The 22940-nt window shown below is 48.3% G+C and overlaps 3 protein-coding genes and 1 pseudogene across 4 annotated transcripts; all 4 read right to left on the reverse strand.

Moving 5' to 3' along the window:
- Positions 1-1862: 1862 nt before the first annotated feature.
- LOC120709167 lies at positions 1863-4777 on the reverse strand. Its single transcript, XM_039994707.1, has 4 exons — positions 2962-4777; positions 2738-2882; positions 2450-2644; positions 1863-2346 (listed from the first exon to the last, which is right to left on the reverse strand). The coding sequence occupies exons 1-4, from the start codon at positions 3312-3314 to the stop codon at positions 2077-2079; spliced, it is 963 nt and encodes a 320-aa protein (XP_039850641.1). The 5' UTR covers positions 3315-4777; the 3' UTR covers positions 1863-2076.
- LOC120709165 lies at positions 4015-7298 on the reverse strand (annotated as a pseudogene).
- A 304-nt stretch (positions 7299-7602) lies between these two features.
- LOC120709168 (thiamine pyrophosphokinase 1-like) lies at positions 7603-10812 on the reverse strand. 2 transcript variants are annotated; one of them, XM_039994708.1, is made up of 6 exons: positions 10526-10812; positions 10288-10384; positions 9403-9475; positions 8355-8456; positions 8035-8284; positions 7603-7954 (listed from the first exon to the last, which is right to left on the reverse strand). In XM_039994708.1, exons 1-6 carry the CDS (start codon positions 10671-10673, stop codon positions 7839-7841), a joined length of 786 nt encoding a protein of 261 aa, XP_039850642.1. In that variant the 5' UTR covers positions 10674-10812; the 3' UTR covers positions 7603-7838. The 2 variants fall into 2 exon arrangements, with proteins under 2 accessions (XP_039850642.1, XP_039850643.1); XM_039994709.1 differs by having other exon boundaries at positions 10288-10388; positions 10526-10770.
- A 10061-nt stretch (positions 10813-20873) lies between these two features.
- Positions 20874-21777, reverse strand: LOC120710823 (protein LURP-one-related 11-like). Its single transcript, XM_039996395.1, has 2 exons — positions 21454-21777; positions 20874-21305 (listed from the first exon to the last, which is right to left on the reverse strand). Exons 1-2 carry the CDS (start codon positions 21700-21702, stop codon positions 20958-20960), a joined length of 597 nt encoding a protein of 198 aa, XP_039852329.1. The 5' UTR covers positions 21703-21777; the 3' UTR covers positions 20874-20957.
- Between the last annotated feature and the right edge of the window lie 1163 nt (positions 21778-22940).

Raw genomic sequence — 22940 nt, forward strand, 5'->3', positions numbered from 1 at the left:
CGAGGCGGAGGAAGCGGTCGCCGTTGCAGTCCCCATCTTTCATGCACTAGCCATGGCGTCTCATAGCTGCCGGGATTTCTTGGCTCCATTGCCGCCGCTGCCGCCGGTAGCCGGTGGATCCACTACCATCCGCGTCAAAATCTCCAAGCGCTCTCCCTCCTCCAAATCCAGCGCTGGCGTCAAATCCCGCACCAAATTCATTGCCAGCGCCAAATCCCTTGCTCCCCGCCTGTAAATCGAGTTATTCATTTCCCCTCTCTCTTGGCTTCAATCTCTCCGTTCCTGGTGCTCTAGATTTCGCGTGCAAATTTTTGGTCCCAGATCAATCCCCATTCTTGCTGTTCTTTTACTCTCGACTCCAGCGACAGAGACACCGCGGCCGCCATAGACGCCACTGCCAATCTCGCCTGCCGCCGCGCGCTACTCCCATCTGGCCGCAAATGATTGTGATGGTTGCTTCAAGCAGCCATCTTCTTCAGCCAGCGAACCAGCAGGTTCCACGCGCAGCGTAAAGCTCGAAAATGCGGCCAAGTCCCGGTGACGCGGCAGCGTGCGGGTTGCCGCAAAATCCGCAAAACAATCGCAGCGATTTGTGGGCCGCCGCATGAGCCCGCAAATGCATTTGCGGCTGGTGCGGACGGGGGGCGGGCAGCCGCAACCCGCCCCGCTTGCATGTATAAACACACTACTGCAGGTTTTTGGAGAATTACTATGTTGTTTATTTCTGAAGCTGAATGTTTTGGCCTTGCTACTCTCCACAATATACAAGGTGTATCAATCGTCCTGTTCAAACTTGAAACTTTTCTGAACATAACAATATATGCCATATGAACACAACTGATTTGTTACTTGCAGTTACATCAAAGGGATAAACAGAACAAATCATGCGAGATAGCATGTGTATAATAAACAAACGAAACATTAGGCAACAGGGGGGAATTAGTAAACACGCATTGGGTTCTGAAATTTGAGGCCCCATTTAGTTCCAAAAAAATTTCTACCTGTCATATCGAATGTTTGAACGAGCATTAAATGCAATTAAAAATAATCAATTATACAGTCTAATTAATTAGCACTTGATAAATCTTTTAAATCTAATTAATTTATAATTGAATATTATTTGTCAAGTAATAATAAAATGTGCTATAGTAATGCAGTGAACTAGCAATGCAGTGCACGCATTGGGTTCTGAAATCTTGGCGAAGGATGACGATTGTGGCGTCGTTTTCCGATGGATGCGACAGCCGACAGGTTCGGGGGATTGAGAAGTTTGGTGTTCCTGCATTTGCCGGATGAGCCCGGTGCGCATACAGGTTCGGGGGATTGAGAAGTTTGGTGTTCCTGCATTTGCCGGAAGAGCCCGGTGCGCATGCGCTTAAGAGCAAGTATTATATCAAGCTGTAAGCATACTAAATATTGAAATGGAGGAGAAAGAAGAGGAGAGAGAGGAGAAATGGGATGCAAGCTTGCAGCCAGTTTCAACACAAGAAACAAAAAAAACTTATGAGATAGACAAGTGGATCATTTATTAATAGTGGAGAGCTAAACCACTATATTAATTGGCTAAGAGATGAGCTGTATAACTTTTTACAACCAGCAATGAACTAAATCATTAGCCTTGCTCTCATGCACCATCGGAATAGGGGTCCTTTCGGTAGACACTGCAGGCTTTGGGAGAAGTATGATGTTTATCTATGCACAAATGATCGATCGGGTGTTCAAACTTGAAACTTTATAAGAGCGTAAATTGGTGATTTTTTGATGCACTTTCAATTCTTTTTAGTTTTGCAGTAGGGTTGGAGAACATGAAAAATGCAATCCTGTGTTTGAAAAAAAAATTCCACAAAGCTGCACGGAGAGAGTATGGGAACACTATGTTATTACTTGTAGTAACTCAAAGGGATAAACATTAAACAGAACAAAACCATGCGAGATAGCATGCATAAACAAACGAAACATTAAGCTGCAGCAATAATTTTTTTAGAAAAAAACTAGTAAACGGTTGGGCCATGCCCCATGCAGCGGGTTCTGATTTCTAAAGTGAACCAGCTGAAGCCCAAACTAGCAGCGCATTGGTCACTGCGACTGCGTGGCGGCGATCTTGGCGACGGCCTGCGCGGAGATGGGCGGCAGGCTGAGCGAGCAGAGGCTCTCCCAGGAGGCGGCCACGGAGGGCGCCTCCTCCTCCTCCTTCCCCTTCGCTGCGGCCTCCTTGGCGAAGGCGCCGTGCATCGACCCCACCACGCTGCGGGCGGCCTCCCTGGCCTCCGGCAGCCGGTCGTTCAGCAGCTCCGCCGCCACCTGGAGGAGCGCCGACATCCCGAACTCCTTCATCGCCGCGATGTCCTGCGCGACCACCCACCAATCCATCACGTCTCTCTCCGAATCGTGTTGCGTCGTTACATTCAAATTGATCAGATGGACGAGTTATTTTGAGTTCTGGGCGTACCATCCTGGCGGCGCAGTGGGAGATGGCGACGGCGGCCTTGGCCCTGACCCTGAGGTTGGCGTGGTGGACGTACGCCTTGAGCTTCTTCAGCAGCAGCAGCGGAGGCATCGACGCCGCCATGGCGCGCATCGCCTTCTCGGCCTCCTCGCACACGAACCGCTTGTCCTGGGACGCCTTCAGCAGGAGCTGGAGCAGCTGCAGCCAGAGATGAATCGCTGTTCAGCACCTTCCCTTCAAACAGAGCCCATGGCTGTGTTCCTTGTTTGGTGGGGATGCGAGAGGAGGTACCAGCTTGTCGAAGGCGGCGTCGGAGACGGAGGAGAGGATGTTGCCGAAGGAGTTGAAGATGTCGGTGCAGGCCATGATGGATGTCTTCAGCACCGCGCTGCGCGGGCTCTTCATCGTCTTCACGATCGCCAGCATCACCTTCTCCCTGCCGGATCAGGTCAGGCATCAGGGCCTTTTCAAAAAATTTCCCAAATCAATCGAGAAATGCAAATGCGACGACTTACAGGATCGGGTTCAGGAGCGCGGAGTGGTGGATCGTGAGGCGGCGCGCGTCGTTGAGCGCCTCGCACGCCCGGATCCAGTCCTTGGAGTCCAGCTCCGCGACCAGCCCCGCGGCCTTGGCCTTGGGGTGCGCCGCCGCCTCCAGCTCCTCCGACGGGATGTACTCCATGGCCTGCTCCCCCGCCGCGGCCGTGGCCCTGGGCGCCGAGTTCTCGTCGTTCTTCTTCTTCTTGCCGCTCCCGGGGGAGGCGGCCTTGACGGCGGCGGCCGCGGCGGGGGCGGCCACCTTAGCGACCTTCTTGGGCCGCTCCTCGACGGCGGCGGGCATCGTGTTGTCGAGCGCGCGGAGTGCCATGGGTTGCTGTCGCCGGATGCGGCTGCTATTCTTGGAATGGTGCTCGAGGATGGAGATGGAGATCGGGCGACGGCGGCGGCGGCGAGTGATGCTGGTGGAGTGGAGAGGGGGGAATGGAAAGGTGGATGAGGGGCCTTCGAAATTTTAAATGCGGAGGGTGGAGGAGTGGGGAATGGAATGCACGGCCGCGTCCAACGGCTATAAAATGTTCAAACTCGCGGATGAACGTTGGGAGCTTGTGATGCTGCTTTGAGCTTTCTTTACCGTTGCCAAAATGTTTTGTAAACGATTTTTTTTTCAAAAATCAAAACCGAAGCAAAATCACAAGATGAGTATGGCCTATGAGATGAGACCTGCAGTCTTTGATTTTTCTTTTTTCTTTTTTATAGAAAAACGAAGCAGTCTTTGATCTACCTATTCAGTAATTTTGAAGCCACGCCTAGCGTGAAAGAGAAATAATCGAAGTGAGTGGATATATGGCGTAACTGAACTCCTGAAAAAGTGAACATGAACAGCTGCTTGCAGTAATCATGGATGATCACGAGATAAACTGGGGGAAACCTGCGAAAAGTACTAGCCGAGAAAACACTGGCATTTGCTAGTGGGGTTTCCCACCGCTTGCCCCACAAAGATGAAGTAATCACGGAAAATGTTCAAAATTTTGGCAACAAGCACATGGTGCGTTTGTGTTTCCGGTAAATGATCAGAAACGTATTGAGACTTGAGATTCCATATTTATGCATTTGAGACATTTTCATCGAGTAGATGGAAGATGGCATTTACTGCCCAAAACCCAAATAACACCTACAACCTCTGTAAGACATTGTATTGTATGGAGCGTACAGTCATCACCCAAGCTCCAACTTTCCGAACACTATGAAGAAGAGAAATTGGAATCTGTCAAAATTGTCTGAGATTTATATGTACAAAGGCAGGGGGCGTGCGGCCTCAGTCAGGCAGTGCTCCATCTTGGCACAGCATTGTTAGCCTGAGACAGCCACCAGCTGTTCAGTGTAGCTGGTTCTTGGAGTTCCCTGTAACCTTCCTCTAAGAATTTTCCATTCTTGATCAGGCCACGCGCAGCAAACCCCATGAGCTCAGAAGGATCCACGTGACGCTGGAACCAGTGTGGAACATTGAATGAGATTGCTGCACTTGGGGCTGGAGAAAGGCTTTGTTCCACTGGCGGTTCGGGCTCAGCTTCCTATGCCGAATCCTTCCCAATCAACCTGCTGCCACAGCCTGTATCCATCATCGCTCACATTTTGCATGTGATGATTGCGGAGTTCAGATTGCTGCTCTGATGCAAGTCTGTCAGCTTCAACCTTCAGTTCCTGCAACCGCTGCCCAATTCTTTGTGTTGCTTTATCATACAAGATACCTCTAGAGATATGTTGAGTGTCATCACTGTTGTCAATGATCAGGTCATCGAAGTTGATTGGGTCACCCACAACCACAATCACCTAGAAAATCAAATAAATAATGTAGAGTTCCAAAAAGATTTTTTTTATAGCATTCAATAATATAGGGACACTCACCTGTTTCCCTGCTCTTGGGATACGTTTTCCAACAGGCATGATATCCTGCATCCCAGTATGGACAAAGGGTATTACAACTGGAAGGCTGTCAGCATCCATAACCAATCTGGCACAACAAGAGGAAATTAAATTAAGTAAAAACTCAAAATCAATAAAGAAGAACCTTAATTGCTAAAATGTATATGCATAAGCAGGATGCAGGTTTCGTTACGAAAACATAAGCAAATCAACGATGATCAAGTATTCTTTTCAAAAAAGGACAGTTGAAAGGAACAAATTTTCTAACCTTCCAACACCTCTCTTTGCGGGAGCAATAGTTTTCCCTCCATCCCTTGAACGGCTTCCTTCTGGAAATATATGAACCCACCCACCACTGTTAAGCTTTGAAAGAGCCATATCCATTCCCTGAACAAAGGAAAAAAGAGAGGCTATGAGGGAAGAGCAATCCTAGAGATGCATCTGACTCAATACATCCAAATGCACTCAACCATACATCCATGATCTTGGATCAGAAAGAGATGACTTATGATACTAATACATGAAGCCATTGACATTGTATAAGGTAAGAGGGCTGGGTTCAGCGTAGTACTTCCTTACAGAAAGCAAACTACCAGTAACTTTTATTCCCTTGTCTTGTAATTCCTACTATTCAATCAAGGAACTCCCTAGTCCATATAATAATTTGCAAATCCACATCTGCTAATTGTTCTCTAATATTTCTTGTACCTGTCACAATTCCCTCCCGGTTGTGAAATGTTGCAAAGCATGGGGTTTAATTTCATTATGTACTCCCACCATTATTCCCCAGAAGTATAGCATGTTACTAAAAGGAGTGACACTACACATTGCAAAATCATTGATGGGAACCATGAGTTGAAGTAAAGTGATACACTCCCAAAATAACACACATACTAAATTAAATACCTACGCTTTCACAGTATGAACCACATGGATAATTGGTTCCTCAATATTTAAAAAACTTTAGACCATGCAGTGAATACTTATAAACCACAAGATGGATACCTTTTGGTAGATACCATCACCGCGAGAAACAGGTAACACCTTAACAGACCTGAAGAATGTAGACAGAATTGGATTTGTAAAGCAACGATCAGTTGCACATAGTGTCCATCTCAGCTTTTGCGCTTCCAACATAACAGATGGTGGGAGAAGGGAGGCAATTACGAATGGGTCATCCATTGCTGCCACATGATTGCTGACCTGTAAATGAAAATAACAACTAAGATAGAAGAGCACACGGATAGAAGAATGGATAGTTAAGAAATATACAGTGAAGAAGACATCTGGCATGTCAGGAAGATCTCAAATGGAGAGTTATTGTATATCTGGTACCAAAAGTCATCTAAAAGAGAACATATGATACGATCTAAGAGCATTCAGATTTGTTGAGTATTAGCTACATCCCAGCTATACACAGCAGATATATTGCAATTAAGCTCCATACCGTTAGAAGCGGTTTTCCTTTAGGTCTCTCTTGTAATGCCTGATGAAGCTTCTCTGCACCATAAATCTGTACACTCTCATAGATTAGACAAACGAGAATACTAGACTAAAGTACTCAAGTGTTCTATTTTCAACTAGGATACCTGGACAGAATTAAGGCCAGGCATAAAAAGATAGCAGGCATTGCCAATAAGAGGAACAGCCAATGCTTGAAGTGAACGGAAAATAACAGAGTCTTCAATACCATCAACCTCTTTGCCCACTGATTAACAAAAAAAATAATTAATCAGTAGGATCTCTTTTTATTTTTGTTATATGAGAAATAACCAAAAAGAATTGAAACTACTAAATAATCAGGCTTCTCTGAGCTGCAGCTCCAAATTTCCAATAGCCAAAAACGATACTAAAATATTGCCAAAAATGATTCCAAGTATTGTTCGAAGCTGTAAACATTTACACGCAGCAACCACTACAATACTGAAGTGAATACACTAACTAGCTTCAAATCGACGAACCAATAGCTACATGCATCACTATGACGTGTTTGAACCAAACTGGAGCATAAGTCGCCGCTATATACCTTTCTTTCGGTAGAATCTCAAAGCACTGGACGAGGGCTTCGCCGCCGCCCCAATAGACGTCTCCGGCGAGGTGGAGCTCTGATCCACGGCCCGGTCTCTCTGCAGCAGGGTCCGAACGCGATCCGACCAGCGCCGGACCGCCTCGGTGGCGACGCGGCCGTCAGCCCGGCGCCACAGCCACCGGCGATCCACGGGCGCCACGCGGAACCTGTTGCGAATCTGTCCCCACCACCCGGGCCCGCTCCGCCCACGGAGCCCCGCCGCCGGCCGCCATTGCAGGCTAGGGTTAGGGTTTGCTTTCGGTCGGGAAAAAAAATTGATGCTGTCTGGGTTTAGCTGCTAGCCTTCAAGAGGCGTCGAGAAGGGATTATTTTTTAGAGTTCCAACTTCCAAGCCTTTTGCGATTGGTGCTGCATCAAATCAAACAAGGAAGAAAGCGAGGACGGGGAAGGTGGCGGGACCCAGGTGCAGAGAAGAAGAGCCACCGGAAAATATCAGGTGTGGGCCCAGTCAGATGGACCAGTTGTCCAGTTGGGCCCAGTGGCAGTGAGAGGATGATGGCATGCCCGAGCGGTGATTGGATAAGGAATTTACAGGTCAGAAAGGCGTCGGCGACGGGTCCCAGGTGCGTTCGAAAACCTTCCAAGAAAATCATCTTAAAATACAAAGATGGTTGCAATCATGACCTTAAAAAAAATGGTGATAAGATGCCGAAACAGTTGAGTTGAATAGATCAGAGGCATTCAGTAGAGGACTTCATAAAGTGGAACCCTCAGTTATGATTTATGAACCAGAACATCACACATATGAACACCAATCCAGCTGCAAAATGCAGTGGAAGACAAACATCACACCACGTTACAGAATATGAACTCAACTCATGTAACACTGAGGCGACAAAATTTGGGCATGGAACCATGCTAAATTATGGCTACTTCAGCTTAATTCCGAAGTGATATCGTCCAAATCAGATCAGAATCTGAAGCCACAGTTATTTTATCGTCATCCACGATATTAGATGTGCTTACCAGTCGACCATAGCTCATACTAGTGTTATCTGAAAGGAAAAGGAGCCTAACTATTAGATGCTGGCATACACCAATACAAGAAAGAGGGCATAAGTTGTGATGCTTTTACCCAAATTCCACCTAAGTCCGGTTGTTGTGGTGCTACTCGATGGTCCACCAATTGGAATCAAACCACAGTGAGGACCTTCGACCGATTTCTCAATATGGATCTCGTGAGTATGCGTTTTGGGAAGCAGAAAGATTGAACAGTCATCTGATAGGAGGACGATCTTGGTGTCTGAGAAGCGGTATAATACATTGATGTTCCCCATCTCATGATCGAACCTTCCTCCAAGTGCACCAAGAACAAGAATACACAGCTGCAATCACAGAAAAACTGTTAAGCTGACGTTGCATAGCTGGACATTTATGATCAATTTAGTTGAGTACGTTAGACTTGTCTGGGACAGGGAGCTCTCTTGTGACAAATGATACACATTTGTGCAAGTCCGTTATGTCCTGATCATGTGATTCATCAACTATGTTTGTGCCCTGCAACCAAACAAAAAAAAGTATCAGTTGCCACATCAGGAAAAATTCCTTTCGTCGTCAACAAAAGAGCTTCAAGTGTCAAGGCTGCAGGAATCGGAATTCAGCAGGCTGCAATTTAAGGTAACACTGGAAATGGTACAGCAGAAAGTGGACCAGAAAATAAGTACTTCCTCAATTCACCAATGGCCTCTATGAATTTTCTCAGAAGGTTAATCAGAAACAAGAATACAGGCGATATCAAAGTGCCTAATTCCTGAGGATATTCCAAAACTTGTCCAGAAGGAAAATTGAGGTGCAGCATTTAAAGTAACAATGAAACAACATAGCATTATTACATTTGCACTTCTCTTACACGCTCCTTTCTCTTGATACAGAATTCTCTGGACAAGATTCTACAATAAAACAAGGCATCGCCTCATTCCTGACTAGGAAGTTTGGACAGACCATATGCCTAGCCTAGATGTTCCGCATAATTTTAGTATTTTGCTTTCACTTCACATACTACTGCCTGATTACAAATGCAAGTCTTTAGGGCACTAACATCAAATTGAAATTGAAAGTGATTATATGTTGTAAAGCTATTTTCAACGAATCTAGTAACATCAAATTTATGTTCTCAGCAATTTATATAGTTGTTGATATATTGATGGTCGAAAGAAAGAAATCTGACAAAAAGAGATCCCAAGACAACTTGCATTTGGAATAATAGGGAGCAGATTGGTCTGATGTACAGTTTGAGCTTGCCAACAAAAACCAGAAAAAGGAGAATTTCAAACACATGTCACGTCTCACATGGAGCCAGGGGCAAAAATGTTGATATATTTATTCATGTGCACTGGAAACTGTCCTTGGCAGTTTTGAATGCAGCACAACTATATGGTTTGGCTACCAATCCTTAGCATGTCATTGTCAGCCAGAAATGTTAAATATAAATTGAAATAGTTACCAAATTGGAATAATATTCCTTCACTTCTGGCCTTATTGAGTCCATATCCCCTTTTATTACATCTGGCTTGTACCTGTAGGAAGATAAGATTACATTAAATGAAAATCATCCTGAATCCTTCCCGACTACCAACAAATCAAACTGTGTCTTAAATCTCTTCCAACTAGACTACAGGTAAGGTATGACAAAACAACCAGCCATGCTCCATTGCCTGATGGCATAACGATTTTCCCACCATACATAATATTTTCAGCTGATTAATCATGATTGGAATAACAATTTTCGAATCTGAGAGGAAATACATCCAAGTTCCTCAAACTTATGGCAACCTACCAAAGCCCAAAGAGTGCCCATAAACACTCCGGCACACATAGACATAGGTAGCAGGGGAAAACAAGCATACTTCAACACTATTAGAGATACAATAGAACTGAAAGAGCAATTCGTTAGCTAATGGAGTTACTTGTCTTGTATCAAAGGAAAGGCAAGCAAACCAAACATCCGCCAACAGCCGGGTGTTCCATGGCAACAAATATCAACCACAGCATGGTGGCCAGGGGGGTCTTCAATCAATTTTATCAAAAGTGAAAACGATACCAGCTATAACATGTATTCCAAAAGGTGACACTGCAGATGCACACGCAATAAACATATTTGGGAATCAAAGCAACTAGAAACCGGATTCGGCAAGGCACTCGTTGGCGCCATGCGAACAGCTACGTCGCTCTCGCGGCGCATCCGAAGCAGACAACTAGAGAAGAGCTCATGGTTGTCTGCCTCTGGTCCATTACATCGAGCACATGAGGAGCATTTAGTCAAACACACACGCATACGAAGCACGGGACGAGCAAACGGAAGCAGAGGCAAAGTTGAGGTCGGCATCACCTGGCACGGACATCGGCGGGGTCCTCGCCCGGCAGCAGCTCCGGCATGCCGTCGAAGACGCGGTTGGCGCCCCCGTCCGCGCACACGCGCAGGCGCGCTGCCTCGAGCAAAAAAGCAGCACACGAGTCAGCAACGGCGAGAACCCATCAGGCGAGCAGGAAGCACGCTGGCAATGGCCAAAGCGAGGCATGGAAGCAGGGAGGGAGGGAGGGAGGGAGGGAGAGGAGAGGGGCATCACCGCGGGCCCAGAGGAGCGGCGCGAAGCGGGGGAGGCGCTGGTTGAGGACGACGAGCGCGTAGGTCGTGGCGGCGTCGTTGGGCGGGGGAGTAGTAGTCGAGGCGGGGAGGAGGAAGGAGGAGGAGTGGGTCATCGCCGGCAGCGGCATGGCGGTCGGCGTCGGCGGAGAGGCGGGGGCGGTGGTGGTCGGTGTGGAGGAGGGGGCGGGGGGACACCGGGACAGATGGGAAAAGAGTTGCGCCCCCAGTTCTCATGTGAGGGACGACGGACGGCAGGCAGGATGGGAGGAGCTGGGCTTCCAGAACGACCCCGCTGGATGGGAAGGAGAGTCCCACCCAACTCCCAACGTGGAAATTCTCAAAAAAAAAAAAACTCCCAACGTCGAACGAGCGGTCAGCGTCGCCTTTTTTCCTTGCCCCGTCGCGCTCGCTGGCTTGGTGGGGCCATCCCAAATAGGCTCGCAGCCTCGGCTAACTGATTGTGCCAGTAGTAGTTTCGTGATCCCGACCCAACGGGGAGCTGCTGGCCTGCTGCTGCTATAGGCTAAGTGTCAGGCTATTAAGCTTGTTACCGTGCACGATTTAATAATACAGTGTTTGACGAGATTTTGTACAATAATTTTGAATACAACTGTATAAATTGTATGAACCATATTTGGGCCATACGAGAATCCGGAGAAGAAAACAAAAAAAAAATAACTAAGCACTAGCTGTGTGGACTCCATGTTACGGGAGCTAGCATGTGAAGCTCAAAGCAAATCAAGAGAGCTAGGAGAGCTCCATGCATGCACCAATGTGTATGAGAAGCTCGTGTATGGAGTTCCGGCACGTGTGTACGAGGCCGCGTACACGTACTCAAACCCGGTACGATATACAGGTGGAGGAACGGTTGTATGGCCGGGCCCGCGTGACAGCCGGCGTGGCCTGGAAGGTTCTAGAAGCATCGAGACTTCCCGAACACTTTCGCCGTGACAGCGACTCGGTGCATACAAGAGAAGTCCATGCGTACGCAGACGGCCGGGATAGGAATGCGCGTGCACGCATTGTTCTTAAGCTTCTTAGCTTCCCATCACGCACGTGTGCCAGGCTCCCGATGCAGCGAGTCCGATGGCCGGGATGCTTATCTTTTCTTTGTTTAAAATTACAGATATGCAGCGCTCTCTTGTGCACGCCGAGCGGATAAGGCCTGCGGAATTCTCTCAACTGAAAGCCGGCGGCGCTGGATGGGAGACCTGAGGCAGCAGCACGTCACCCTAATCCTTGTCTATATAAAGGCCGCATGTGTGTGTTCCCATCTGGGGGGCTTCTTTTTTGGATTCAAGGCCGGCGCACGAAGTCAGGTCCAAGCCGCCGCCGGCGCCAGGGGTCTTCTTTTTCCTCCACGGGGAGAAGCCAGGTGAAGAAGCCAGGGAGCGAGGCGCGCCTCCAACCGAAGATGCCGACGCCGTGTCCCCTCCTGCTCGCCTTGACGAGCGGAGAAACCAAGAAGGCGGGCGTGCTCGTCCATCGCCGCCGAAGTCACACACGCAGCAGCCGCACCAGAGTCGAGAGATCACCGGCCGTCGTCGAGCTCGCCGTGTGCCCGTGTCAGACCCGGATCGGCAGCCGCGCCATCAAGCTTGCCGTCTCGGACCACCGGACGACTTCCAGGGTGAGATTCTTGTTGTTGTTTAGGTGATCTCTTTCACCAGGACCGGAGCACGGAGCAGCCAGGAGAGACATTCTGATCCTCTCTGCATCCATCGTCACCCAAGCCGCCACCGGCGCCCGAGAAAAGGTCCTCACGGAGGAGCAGGAGTCCGACCGCCCCATCGATCTACTCGTCATCAACGGCTCGGCAACTGAGCGGAGCAGCGCCGCCTTGCCTCTTGTCATCCACGTCTACCTCGGCTCGTTGAACACACAGATGAGATTACTGTGGATCAAATCCATCTTTCATCAATCAAGAATCCATCTACAAGAGGACGCAAGAAGAGTAGAGGCAGAGGAGAGATCGCGCCTGCTGATCATCCTCGTCCAAGTCTGCACCACGCCGGCGACGACCTCGTCTTCCTAGTCATCTGCACCACGCCGACGGCAGCCCTCGCCCTCGTCGTCATCGAGGCTCGCTGTCCGAGCCGCGTCTATCAAGGGAGCCCATGCCCAAGCAGACGGCGTCTCCAACACCATCACCATGGCCAAGCTAATGCGTGGAGAAGCCAGGAGACGGCTTCATCCTTTACGCCCATACTCGCTCTGGCTGTCCGGCGGTCTTCGCCTCCGGCACCATCGAGCCGGCCATCAGGACTCCATCCACAGGACTCCATCCACGACAGAGAACAAGGGCGGCGGCGTCGCGCCTCCTGCTCGTCATCGATGTCCACCGCCTCGCCTTGGCCCGGCTGCCGTTGGAGCAACAGCATCTCTCGTGGCAACCTCACCTGCGCCTCCGGCTTCCTCGTCGAGCCCACGAGTCTGCAGCACGCTAGCGACGATCCCGCCATCATCTTCGTCTTCCTCGCTGTCTGCACCAAGCCGGCGGGGACTCTCGTCCTCCCGTCATCTTCAGGCTCACCGTCCACCATCGGCAAGGAGCCGGAGTCAGCAACCGCGCCGGCACCGAGCAGAGGCCGAGGAACAAGTCCAGCGACGAGGACATGGCGCCTCCGTTTGTCTTCGGAGGCGCGGTAAGTGCAGCCGGCGGTGAGGCCGGGGCTGTGTAACACCCCGCTGTTAATCCATCCTAATTAAAGTTAATCATAATTAGTTTCAAACCTAAATAAGATAGCATTTTCTTTGTCAGCCTGGCCAGACCGGTCTGACTGGCTGAGGCAACCGGTTTGACCGGTTGAGCCGGTTTCAACCACTTTGGGCCCCACAGCATTTAAATATTCTCTCTCTCCCTCATCAGTTCACTCGCCTCACTCAGCTCCCTCACTCCCTTCCCGAGCCCCTCCTTTCCCAAACCCTAGGATTTCAAATCCTCACCCTAAATTCAATCTCAAGGCCGGGTAAAGGATCAAATCGGCGTGGGAAGTCTCCTCCACGATTCCCTACCCAGGAGTGCGTCGGATCCAAGTTCTTCACGGAGGAAACATTCACCCAAGGTATTTTAGCTTGTGATGGTCGATTTCTAGTTCTAGATGTTTTCAGGTAGTTCCCTCTGGTCAAAAACATCCAAATGTATCCCTGGACTAGTGGCTATAAGGGTTTAAGAATTTGTGGGCGATTTTCGCCGCGCCAAGGAATCCTAGGTTTTTGGTCTGGGTAGGACCGGTCTGACCGGTCGGAGGGACCGGTCTGACCGGTAGGGGTCCGGACAGTCCGGCCATATGTTCGGATACTCCGGATTTGGGATAGTCTAGACATTCCGGGTTTAGGTCCGAATTCTCCAGACTTGGGAGTCCAGATACTCCGAGAATACGTCCGGATACTCCGGATTTTTGGTCTTGAGTCGCAAACCGGCAAGACCGGTTTGACCGGTTTGGTATACCGGTCTGACCGGTGCTATCAGGGCCGAGAGGGTTAAATCAGGGTTTGTTAGTGAAAATAGATAAAAATTGATTTGGTTATTGGTTACTTGTAATTTTTATAAATCATGCATGCCTTTCTCATGTCATATGCATATGCATACGTGTAGCAGCCGCCGCGGAAGAGGTGATAAGGTGGTTGCGGAGGCACAGGAGCCGCAGGGGCAAGCCCCGCAGCAGGAGGATCGTGGGGAGTTGGCCCAAGGCCCAGCTCACCTCAGTTCTGAGCAGCAGACTCAAGACAAGCCCTGGTGCACATCCTATTATTTTAAATTATGACACCTATATACATAACTATTAATTGTGCATTAGGTTTAGGAATTGTTTAGAACCCTAGTTGCATGATCCCTAGGATTCCCTGAGTTATACTAGTATGTATAGGACGATAGAAGTGCTATGCTTAATGGTTTTCCGGTAGAAGACGAGTGATCTCTTGCACTCGCGAGATATATGATGTTTAGAAGTCGAGTAATTTCCGGTTACTCGCGAGATATGAGATATAATTATATTACAGTACATGAGATGTCGAATTTGATATGGAATAAATGGAGAATTGAGACCGGACGGGAAATGATGAGGATACATAGGAATGGCAGCAGAACAGGGTTCCTGGGTGTCTTAGTCTCATCTGTGTCGATTAAGGACCGGTCGTTGTCGGCAGTGTTGATCGGGGATTGAATTGTACTAACCGCATGCCGGGAGTAGGAGGTAGTCGAAACCGGTAAGCCGAGTACTGCCTTGCTTCGAAAGTACAGGACTTCATCTCACCTCCTGGGGGTGGTCGAGTAGTCACGGAGAAACGGGGATGCATATATTACTTTTGGTGGTCTCACGTTGAGCTCGGCTGACCATATGATGGTAGGGCGGTCCTGTAGTTCTAGGCGGGGAGGGGAAATGTTGGTGCGTGTGGTTCGACGGGGCTTATACGTGCCGTGTTGGTTAGGTCCACCTTGCAAGGTTAAATCGAATCGATTCGCCGTGTCTCGCGGTTATGAGGGCCTTAATCTCTTTGCTGCATCGTAGCAAAATGTTAGATGGTGAATTATATATATATAATGTTGAACACCTTGAATTATTCTTGATTGCACCACCATATTTGCTATAGTTTGTTTATGCAAATATTAGATTAGGGTTAATTTGTATAGAATCTGGAGCTAAAATATGGAAATTAAGGACCCACTTTAGTCGCGGTTTTCTGCAAAATAGCCACCAACCAAAGGCCTTGCATGTCTAGATATGTGGGCTAAGTTATACCCACTAGTCGAGTAAGTGTTGCTGAGTATTAGTTGTTTAGGGTTTGTTGTTTACCATATTTCAGGTTTAGGAGCTAACTAGGTGTCATATCGGTGGGCTCGATGTGGCGCCTTGTCTTCACGTCTCGGTAGTTCTCGATTTATTTCGTTTGTTTTATTTATTCTCTAGTAAAAATGCTCTGTAAGTTAAATTCTTTTCCGCTGCTATCTTTTCGTTTGTAAATTTTAAATTTAAAGCTGTTTTATAAAAGTCTTAACGTAGTTTACTATTTTTATAAGTTTATATCGTGCTGGTACCTTCTGCGCTCGCCTTCGTGCGATACTTCTGGTGTGTTTCGATCGTCCTTATACTTAATTAAGCTAATGCGCTTGATGTGTTCAAATGATGGCGGTTACGCTTAATTAAGTATTTTTACTCGGCGGGTCTGTCACAGGCTGCACGTTCAAGCCCAGCAGTCGCCGCCGCCGCGAAGAACGCCGAAACAAGATGTGACATCGAGACGGCAGATGACGCTGTGATGAAGGGTCGATCTGCACCTCGGCACCTAAACACGCGCTCATATGCAAGACCAAGCACACATTGTTGCAGCCACTAATGCACATGTACGAGAAGCTAGCAAGCTACACAAGGCATGCATGGAAGTGTACGTGCGCCACTACAAGGGAGCCGGCCCGGGCGCCGGAGTCGAGGCATCACTAGTAATCATCGAACTCGTCGGCGGTCCACGACTACTGAGGAATGTTGAGTACTCTATCTTGCTTGTAATGAGTGAATTGTCAATCGTGCGGTGTGATCGTGCGCTTGGTCTTTGGATTGCAGGTACACGGGCGTCGAGTGTCGACGGGGAGCTGCCGTGGAGGTGCTGTGGCCGATGGACCGTGCGGTGAAGGGCAGCCGGGACCGGAGCTCGGACCGGTTGGCAGTTGTGGCGTCCACTCCTGGATCGAGGGCGCAAGCGGCGACGGAAGGCGGGTTTCTTGGTTTGCGCCACAAAACCAAGGAGGCGGACGGCGGTTGAAGACGCCAAGTCGTGGAGGCACGGGCGTCGGTCTCGGGACTGACGGAGGCGACAGGCGTCGACTGCGTCTAGGGCCTCGCTGCGGGCGAGGAGGTGACGGGCGTCGGGCGGCGTCTAGGGCCGTCAGAAGGCCGAGGCAGGAACGGCGTCTAGGGCCACGGCGTGGAGGCGGGAATCTTCCCGCGCGTGAGGTTTTGGTGGTTTTCTCAAAACCGGCCACTTACCCGGGTTTCGCGGACCCTCCAAAACCGCGGACTGGATCTTCATCAAGACGGCGGCATCGTGGAGAAGACTTCGTTCCGAAGAAAGAACCTCGGCCGTCGGATGAGATCGTGTACAGGGGGTGCTGCAGGCCAACCGGTCTGACCGGTCCCTGGCACCGGTCTGACCGGTCTAACCAACCGGTCTGACCGGTCCAGCGTACCGGTCTAACCGGTCCCGCGGGTATAAATACTCCTTCACTTGTGTTAGGTCAATAGCGGCTTTTGTAATCTGTTCGTGGACACTTATGTTCTCCAGGCCGCCGCCCCTGTGTTCCTCTCCCTCCGTTCCTCTCTTTAGAGTAGGATTTGTCCATGGATTTGTGAGATTTTGTATTGGATTTGATTGGGAAAGGAGGCCACATCCTCCTTGTGCCCTCTGGGCTTTTGAATCAATCCAATTGTGTCCCTCTTGTGCTTTTTGTGATGGATTTTCGTTTCGATTTTGATGCACTTGATTGCGACGTTTCGTAGAGCTCTTTGGAGTGATTCCCGTGCTTCTAGCCTCGTGTCAAACCTTCTGGAATCACGAGCTCATCAGAATTGAAGTTCTTGAGTATTTGAGAAAACCCCAATTCTTTTTGATCTCCCCCATAATTCTCAAGATTCGTTGATCTTTAGGACGAGATCTTTTATGGATATGATCACGGGTAGGGGCGAAGCTATCCCCCAAGTTTCATTGATTTTCGTGGACGATTGGTTGAGATTCGTCGTTTGAATCCAAGTTTTTGGGGGTTTTCTGGGTGCCACCGGTCAGACCGGTAGGCAAGACCGGTCAGACCGGTCTGCTAGTTCTTGAACAGCCGAGACCGGTCAGACCGGTCCAGTGCACCGGTCAGACCGGTCCAGGCAGATCAGTTCTGCAGTTTTCACAATTCGCTTCCGATTTGCTTCGTGGGTTCGCTCGCTCGTACGAGGCCTTTTGTGTTGGTTTAGCTTTTCCATAGCTATTCCAAACTCTGGTCAGAACACCTGAAGGCTTAGGTGATTTTGGGACATAGGCCGACGATTCGAATTTCGAAGAAATTTTAATCGGCTCCCATTCACCCCACTCTGATCGCCGGCTTCGGTCCTTCAACTAATTCGGCTCGGCCGCCGGCTGGGCGGCGGCACTCCTCATCGTCGAGCGTCTCGACGACTACTTGGGCTCGACCGCCGGTGGAGCGGCGGCACCCTTCTGCTCATCGTCGACATGCATTCACGCCCCGCCGGGTGGCACTCTGCCCGTCAACAACATCCACCTGCTTATCATCGACGACCACTCGGTTTGGCCACCGGCGGAGCGGCCGTACCCCTCGTGCCCATCATCCTCGCGCCCACCTCAGGCCCTCGGCAAGTGCGCAGATGAGGCTGCCAAGATTAGCTTGAGCGACCCGTACGTGAAGGAACCATGGATTCATGCGTGCCTTGCTACAAGCTAGCGAGTGCACGTGTGTTGATGAGAAGACAAAAGCCACAGCGGCATGCACAGCGGAGATATACGTGCGCCACGAAAGCAGAAGCAAGCAGAATTGCCTCGTCATCGACATCCACTTGCTCATCATCGACGACCACCTCGGCTCGGCTGCCAGCGGTGAGCGGCACCCCTCAAACGTCGACGACCACTTCGGCTCGGCTGCTGGCGGGGCGGCGACACCCTTCATCATCGATGGCCGCTACTTCAGCTTGGCCGACGGCGGAGCGGCCGCTGGTCTCCTCCATGTTCATCCTCGACAAGCGCACCCTCCACAGTCCATTATTGGTGTCAGGAGATCCATACCCACTGCGACAAGCTGCTGCGACATCGACTCAGTCTAGCTCACATGTGACCATGTATCGCCAACATACCCCTACTACTACTACGACTACTCCGCCGTTCGAGACCGACGAGGCCGAACGACATAGGCGGGCGCCGCTGTTCCAGCTACGCTACACCGGCTCATGGACACCGATGAGGCCATGGACGACGCCGACGCCCCTATCTACATCACCATCATCATTATGCATGGAGAACATGAAGCGAAGACTGAAAACGACGACCACGGCAGCTTAATCGGAGGTACTCTAGCAAGTTAGGCTTGCTGAGTAATTAACCGGGAGCTTCTCGAGGCCCTGGGAACCAGAAGACCACATCGCCCAAGTCAGATCTGCCCAACGGCAGACTATGGAGCGTGCACTTGTATAAGGGAACATGTATTTGTATTTCTAAAAATATGAATAAAGCTTGTGTTTCCTATCTTTTGTTTTTTTTGTGTATTTCTATATACACTGGCACGCCTGCGTCTTTATTTTCCATGCGGAGAAAATCTTGTGGTGATTTTCTCTCCAAACATACAATTATTAAGACTAAAAATTAGATAATTGTGTCGGATTGTTTCTACAGTGATAAAAGTCATCTCATATTTTATAGAATTTCTCCTCTCCGTGTAATAATACTGTCATATTAGTAAATTTGCTGATTTGATATGATATTTAATATTAATATCTATATTACATGGAATGGAGGGAGTAGTGTCAGGCCGCACTTAGACTAGTCTCAGTAGGAGTTTCATAGTAACTGTGCTAGATGAGTTTTATGGTGATGAAACTCTCCTCTCATCCCATAAAATTCTACTCGTATTCTTCTCTCTTCTTACCATATCAGCAAAATTAATGATATTTAATGTTATAAAATCCTCTACTATGACATTTCCATTGTGTATGCTTTATTTTCATCGCTTGCATAATGATAATGATTAATCAGCAGCCACGCACTCAGTATTATTAATTACTATATGGACACGCCGCTCGTGTTGCAGGATCGGATCGTAATACTCCCTCCGTATAAAAAAAATGTAAATCTCGTTTCCCGAGAGGTTAAACACTTTTAATTTTGACTAAATTTATACAAAAAATTACAAATATTTGTGTCTTCGAATTGATGTAGTATAGAAATATATTACATGATTAATCTAAAGATACTTATATTGTAATATATATATATTAGTATTATTTTGTATAAATTCGATCAAGTTGAAATTATTTGACTCCTCAAAAAACGAGATTTACATTTTTTTTTTGGAAGCGAGGGAGTAACTCGTAATCGCCCTGGGCGTTGCGCTGTTCCACTCCGATCTCATTGCCTATCCAATAATAAACTGCTCGATACGCCGACGTGGTTGTTGCTTAGCTGCAGTGTGTACGGGATTCGACAGCGACATGCTCATCTCTTAGGCCTCAAATTAAAAGCGTCGCTCGTGTGCCTTGGTAAATTTTTTTTTTTTTTGAGAAGGCTTGGTAAACTTTGTGGCGTAGGCCACCACTCTAGTAGGGTTTATTTGAGTGCTAAATTTATAGCACTTATATATTTTTACTAAAGTTTGTTTTTAGTCTTGGCTAAAGTTCACCTCTTCAGCACTCTTTTGGATAGACTAATGCTAAAGTTTTGCATTTTACCTATTACCACTTGGATCCAAATAGGGCTTTATAACTACTTTTGGATCTGTTGGATGAGCTAAAGTTGAGTGCTAATAAACTTAATAGCACCTCTTAGCACTCATACTTTTGCTGAAATCTTTTGAGTCTTAGTTAAAGTTTAGCTAACTTCATTAGCACTTCTGTTTGGATATACTAGTCCTAAATTTAGCGCGCATAAGCACTTGGATGCAAACATCCTCTTAGGTCAGTCTCAGTTGGGAGTATCATTGCACAGTTATAAAAAATGAGAACTTGGTAACACGCGGCCGGAGGAGTGACATGAAGTCCTCTCTCATCTCTTGAAATTTCTCCTCCTCTAGCTCTCCTCGGATCGACTCTGTCATGTCATCAGATTTGCTGATATGACCTAAAATTTAATACTCATAGAACTCCTATGAAACTTCTCCCATTACTCTAAACCCTAAACTTCCCTTAAATAACTGACGGGGAAAAAATAACTATCTGAACCTGTAATTGTCATGCGCCTTCTTACCCCCATTACCGTACCTTTTTATCATATTAATTAACTGGGTCAATGTTTTGTTTGTTTATCGAGAAAAAAAATCCGAGCTGAGCTTGCACGAATCGACAGTAGACTTAACAAATAATATCTGTACCGTGCGGTGCTTATGGCATATGTAATGAATCGATTCTTTTGTTTAAAGCAAAATCATTGCTATTTATGTTCAGATTAGTTTAGGACCAATTCATCGATGATCGAAGAAGCTACTCTGCAAGCAATTGTACAACCTTTATGCCCTTGATTGACTTGAGAAAGGGGCCGGGGAAGATCATCCACCAAAAAAGGTACAAATTGGCCTCGATCGGTATGATGGAGGAAAAATTTCAAACTGAAACAAATTAAGTCTCGGCACCAACTATATACATTTTATCACCATCCTAGAAAACCCTGGCGAAAGAAGAACAATTTACCTCCTTGATTGGCCGCCGCTACCATCACAAGAAGCGGTTGATTAGGCCAAACACGACCACTAAACCCAGAACGAGCAGATGATCCACCTCCGGCCCCACCGTCAGCGTCAGAACGTCCTCCCCGAGCACGACCCCGGACGCCGTCTGCTTCCGCGCGATCGCCGCCACGATCGCGCCGTCGGCGCCGCTGATCTTGTAGTCGGACTTGCGCGAGCACCCGTCGATCTTGTACGTCGTCGCCCTCCTCCCGCTGCCATGCATCGCCACCGCGGCGCCGTTCTTCCAAGTCCTGTGCACTCTGAACCACGGCCGCGTCTCTTCTCCATCGTCGAAGCACAGGCAAGCTTCCCATCTCCTAAACATACAGAAGCTCTGCGTAACAATGGCGACAGAAGAAGGATAACGTTGAAACGGCCGGGATGATTCTTGGAGAGAGAGACAGTTTGGTCTCTAACAGTAACTTTTCTAGCCGGAAAACAGCTGGGAGATCGATCATGGCGGCGTGTTCGATGCGTACTACCTTCCTTTGGATCCTGATGAGGTTGTTGCCGCCGCGGTCCATGAAGAAGACCTCGCGGCCGCCCCGGCAGCCGTAGTTGTCGACGCGGTAGGCGAGGCAGCCATCGGCGCCGTAGACGGTGCAGCCGTTGCCGCTGAACACCAGCGACTTCATCCACACCGTGTACACCGCCGGCGGCTTCTGCTCGCCCTGCTGCGACGGCGGCGATGATGCCGCAGCAGCTTCAGGCAAGGGTTTGACCTTGGCCATTGGAGGGGCCGGGGAGCTGACCGCCCGTCCCGCCACCTCCGTTGCTGTTGGCCGCTTGGTTGAATAGGAATAATAGGATGGGGATTGCCAGTTGCTTGGTCTTCCATATATATGCGTATTTATAGGATAGGAGTGTATGTGCTTGCTGCATCTCTCATTTTTTTCCACTTTCGGGAGACCTAACTAAAAAAGATGAGTTGCATGTGCCATTGGGTAACTTAACTACTGTATTATCTCATCATACGCGCCGTCAACGCGTCATGCGATGTGATACTATAGCGTAGGACGGATGACCAAAGGTTGTTTATGCTCGATTCAAGCTTTAGTTTGTATTTGTACGACTCACCAGTCACTCAGCGATGATGAGCAAAACTAATGAAGAAACGTCACGTTTACCTGGTGTGCCTCGCTCTGGAGTTTAGACTGATCTATATCATCATATATAATCTAAGAATTAATGCCAATTCAAACACAGTAGTAGTGGCCAACGAAAAGAAATTCAGTGATATATATACTTCTGCATGCAGGCGGTTGTAGGTGAGTGATTCAACAGTTAGGGCAGGTACATTGCTACACCTCAGCAGTTTCATAGGTTGTCTCATGCAATGCCACATAGGATTTTGGTGATATGGAGAAGAGAGAGCAAGGTGAGAGAAAGAGGTGGTTGCCTCGCGAAACAACCGTATCATAGGCTAAAATTTAGAAATATGAGACTATTTTCCACCATTGTACGAGTCGTTGTTGCCATGTAACTCAAAATCTTTTTTTATTTCATCCAAAAATAATCAAGTGACATGATATAACTATGAGACAAAACTAAAAACACAAAATATTGTAGAAGCTGTCTGCTGGTAGGTCGTCTCAAGATTATGTGTCACTGTATGAGACCACCTTTAAAACGACACCAATGCAATTGCTCTTAGTGTGTATTCATGCATGTGTTCACCATATCAGAGACAAGCGTGTACTTGATGTTCTAGAGATCCAGAGCCCCGTGTATGCCTGACATGACCTGCTGGTGGTTCATGCAAGTTGTGAATATATCCTTGGATGAACGGTAGGATTTGTGGAAGCGTGCATGTGGGAATGCAATGCCTTCTGAAAAGAGTATACTATATATATGTGCATCCCCCATGACACAAGTTCAGTTTGAATGCGTGCCTATAAATTAAAGATATAGTTGACTGAGAATACACATTAACTAACTTCTGAATTCAGTTAAGATTAAGACCTCTGCA

Source organism: Panicum virgatum, chromosome 5K, assembly GCF_016808335.1.
Source record: "Panicum virgatum strain AP13 chromosome 5K, P.virgatum_v5, whole genome shotgun sequence".
Classification (NCBI taxonomy): Eukaryota; Viridiplantae; Streptophyta; class Magnoliopsida; order Poales; family Poaceae; genus Panicum; species Panicum virgatum.

Coding starts and splice junctions, on each gene's coding strand:
- LOC120709168 (XM_039994708.1), bottom strand. CDS start 10,673: ATGCCGCTGCCGGCGATGACCCACTCCTCCTCCTTCCTCCTCCCCGCC. Junction 9,476..10,287: donor CCCGCCGATGTCCGTGCCAG/GTGATGCCGACC, acceptor ATCTTCCTACAG/GTACAAGCCAGATGTAATAA. Junction 8,457..9,402: donor AGGAATATTATTCCAATTTG/GTAACTATTTCA, acceptor GTTTGGTTGCAG/GGCACAAACATAGTTGATGA.
- LOC120709167 (XM_039994707.1), bottom strand. CDS start 3,314: ATGGCACTCCGCGCGCTCGACAACACGATGCCCGCCGCCGTCGAGGAG. Junction 2,883..2,961: donor GCGCTCCTGAACCCGATCCT/GTAAGTCGTCGC, acceptor CTGATCCGGCAG/GGAGAAGGTGATGCTGGCGA. Junction 2,347..2,449: donor CCCACTGCGCCGCCAGGATG/GTACGCCCAGAA, acceptor GTGGTCGCGCAG/GACATCGCGGCGATGAAGGA.
- LOC120710823 (XM_039996395.1), bottom strand. CDS start 21,702: ATGGCCAAGGTCAAACCCTTGCCTGAAGCTGCTGCGGCATCATCGCCG. Junction 21,306..21,453: donor TCATCAGGATCCAAAGGAAG/GTAGTACGCATC, acceptor ATTGTTACGCAG/AGCTTCTGTATGTTTAGGAG.